The following is a 1,755-nucleotide window of genomic DNA, read 5'->3' as shown; positions in this document are numbered from 1 at the left end:
TAAGACATCACCATTGAACTGTGAAGTAAAGGGTAACTCATATTGGATATGGAAAAGTCTGATGGGGGCAAGAGAAGGAGTGAAGAAAGGAGCAAGGAAAAGAATTTGAAATGGGAAAAGCACTAGAATCTGGGAGGACGCATGGTTATAGGAAGGCAGCAATGGTAAAATTCAGTCCCCTAAACCTCCAGGATGCAACATCAGTCGAGTAAGTGAGTTGATATCTAATTTTAGATGGAACTCAGTACTCCTTTTTAGGACATTTGGCCAACACGAAGCAAGGTTAATACTCAAAATGCCTATAAGCATAACAGGCAGGGCTGACAGTTACTTTTGGAGCAATAGCAACAATAGAAATTATACAGTCAGTTCAGCATATAAAGCACTGGCAAGAGAGAATCTGCAGGGCATACCTCAAGTGCGGGTAGGGCGAGAAACAAGTTGGGCAGGTGGCTGTTAAAAAGTATGGAAACAGCTATGGAAAATGAGGATTAAGCATAAGCAAAAGCTGTTTTTATCGAGGTGCTTACACCAAACATTACCAAGAAGAGAAACCATTGTTAGAAGAATTGGAAAAGGTGACATGATATGCAAAACATGTGGGGACAACAGTGAGACAATAGAACACATTTTCTTCCACTGCAGAAAGGCAACACTGATATGGCAAATGGCTCCATTACAGTGGGATGGACTGACGACATATACAAGTGATTTCAGAAGGTGGTGGACCATGCTGATGGAGGTGAAGAGCCGTAAGGATGGAATGCAACATATATCATTGACTGTGGAAATTTTGTGGCAAATCTGGAAAGCAAGGAATGAAGTTGAATTTGAAGAGAAACATAAGCATCCCATGGCAGTAATTACCAAAGCTGTAAAGGAGTGGGAGGAATTCCAAAAAGCCCAACGGATAGAGCAGCAGCTGAGCATCTCAGAAACAGAGACAACAGAAGTCCAAGATGAAATGGTGGGGGAGAGTGACAATATGCGGACCATATCTATTGCAGTTGGCCAACATACTGAAGGGCAGAATATGGGAATTGGCATCACAGTACAAAACACTCAAAGCCAGATATGTGCGGCCTGGGCATTGAAGGAGAGGAGCACTGGTTCTGTTACGTTGGATTATTTTGTGGCGATACAACTAGCTCTATGCAAGATAATGGCACAAGGTTGGCAGTACATTAAGATTCTACTATCATGTTCTCAGGTGTTACAATTGATAAAATGTCAAGCTTCAAGGGACATGTGCATAGCAGGCCACCTGGAGGACATAAGACACATAAGCTCTTTGTTTAGGAGATGCTCATTTGATAGCCTACCTGTTGAAGGTAATAGCACAAGTAAGAGGTTAAGTAAGCTAGCAATGCACTTTCACTTTGATGAGGAGATTCTAGACCCTCTGCGTCTTAGTACACTTTTGTAAAGTCCAAATTGAGCCCTTGCTCATATATTGTACTATCCTTTTATTTGCAATAAAATTCCTATCGTTTCTGGAAAAAAAAAAAGGTATCCCCTTTGATCTCTCTTTTTCAACTTTTTGTTCATGAATATAACGATATTATTTGTCCGTATAAAAAAAAGAATGGCGAATCTGTCAATCTCATGCATGTTAATTTGGTAGAAGCATACAACTGCTAAACCTAGTCAGCTAGATACATAAATCTGGTAATTATCCATCTTAAACATACTAAAAACTGCGGGATTGTTTGTCCAAGCAATTCACATCACTTTCTAGTTGCATTAAAAACCATA

At 40.2% G+C, this 1,755-nt stretch overlaps 1 protein-coding gene across 1 annotated transcript; it reads left to right on the top strand.

Annotated features, from left to right (window-relative positions):
• The first annotated feature begins 583 nt into the window (after positions 1–583).
• Positions 584–1,426, top strand: LOC113773990. Its single transcript, XM_027318574.1, has one exon. It carries the CDS (start codon positions 584–586, stop codon positions 1,424–1,426), a length of 843 nt encoding a protein of 280 aa, XP_027174375.1.
• The last annotated feature ends 329 nt before the right edge of the window (positions 1,427–1,755 follow it).

The sequence above is a fragment of the Coffea eugenioides genome, chromosome 6 (genome assembly GCF_003713205.1).
Source record: "Coffea eugenioides isolate CCC68of chromosome 6, Ceug_1.0, whole genome shotgun sequence".
Classification (NCBI taxonomy): domain Eukaryota; kingdom Viridiplantae; phylum Streptophyta; class Magnoliopsida; order Gentianales; family Rubiaceae; genus Coffea; species Coffea eugenioides.
The sequence above is the reverse complement of the archived record's forward strand: the minus strand, read 5'-3'. Positions and strand labels throughout refer to the sequence as shown.

Coding starts and splice junctions, on each gene's coding strand:
- LOC113773990 (XM_027318574.1), top strand. CDS start 584: ATGATATGCAAAACATGTGGGGACAACAGTGAGACAATAGAACACATT.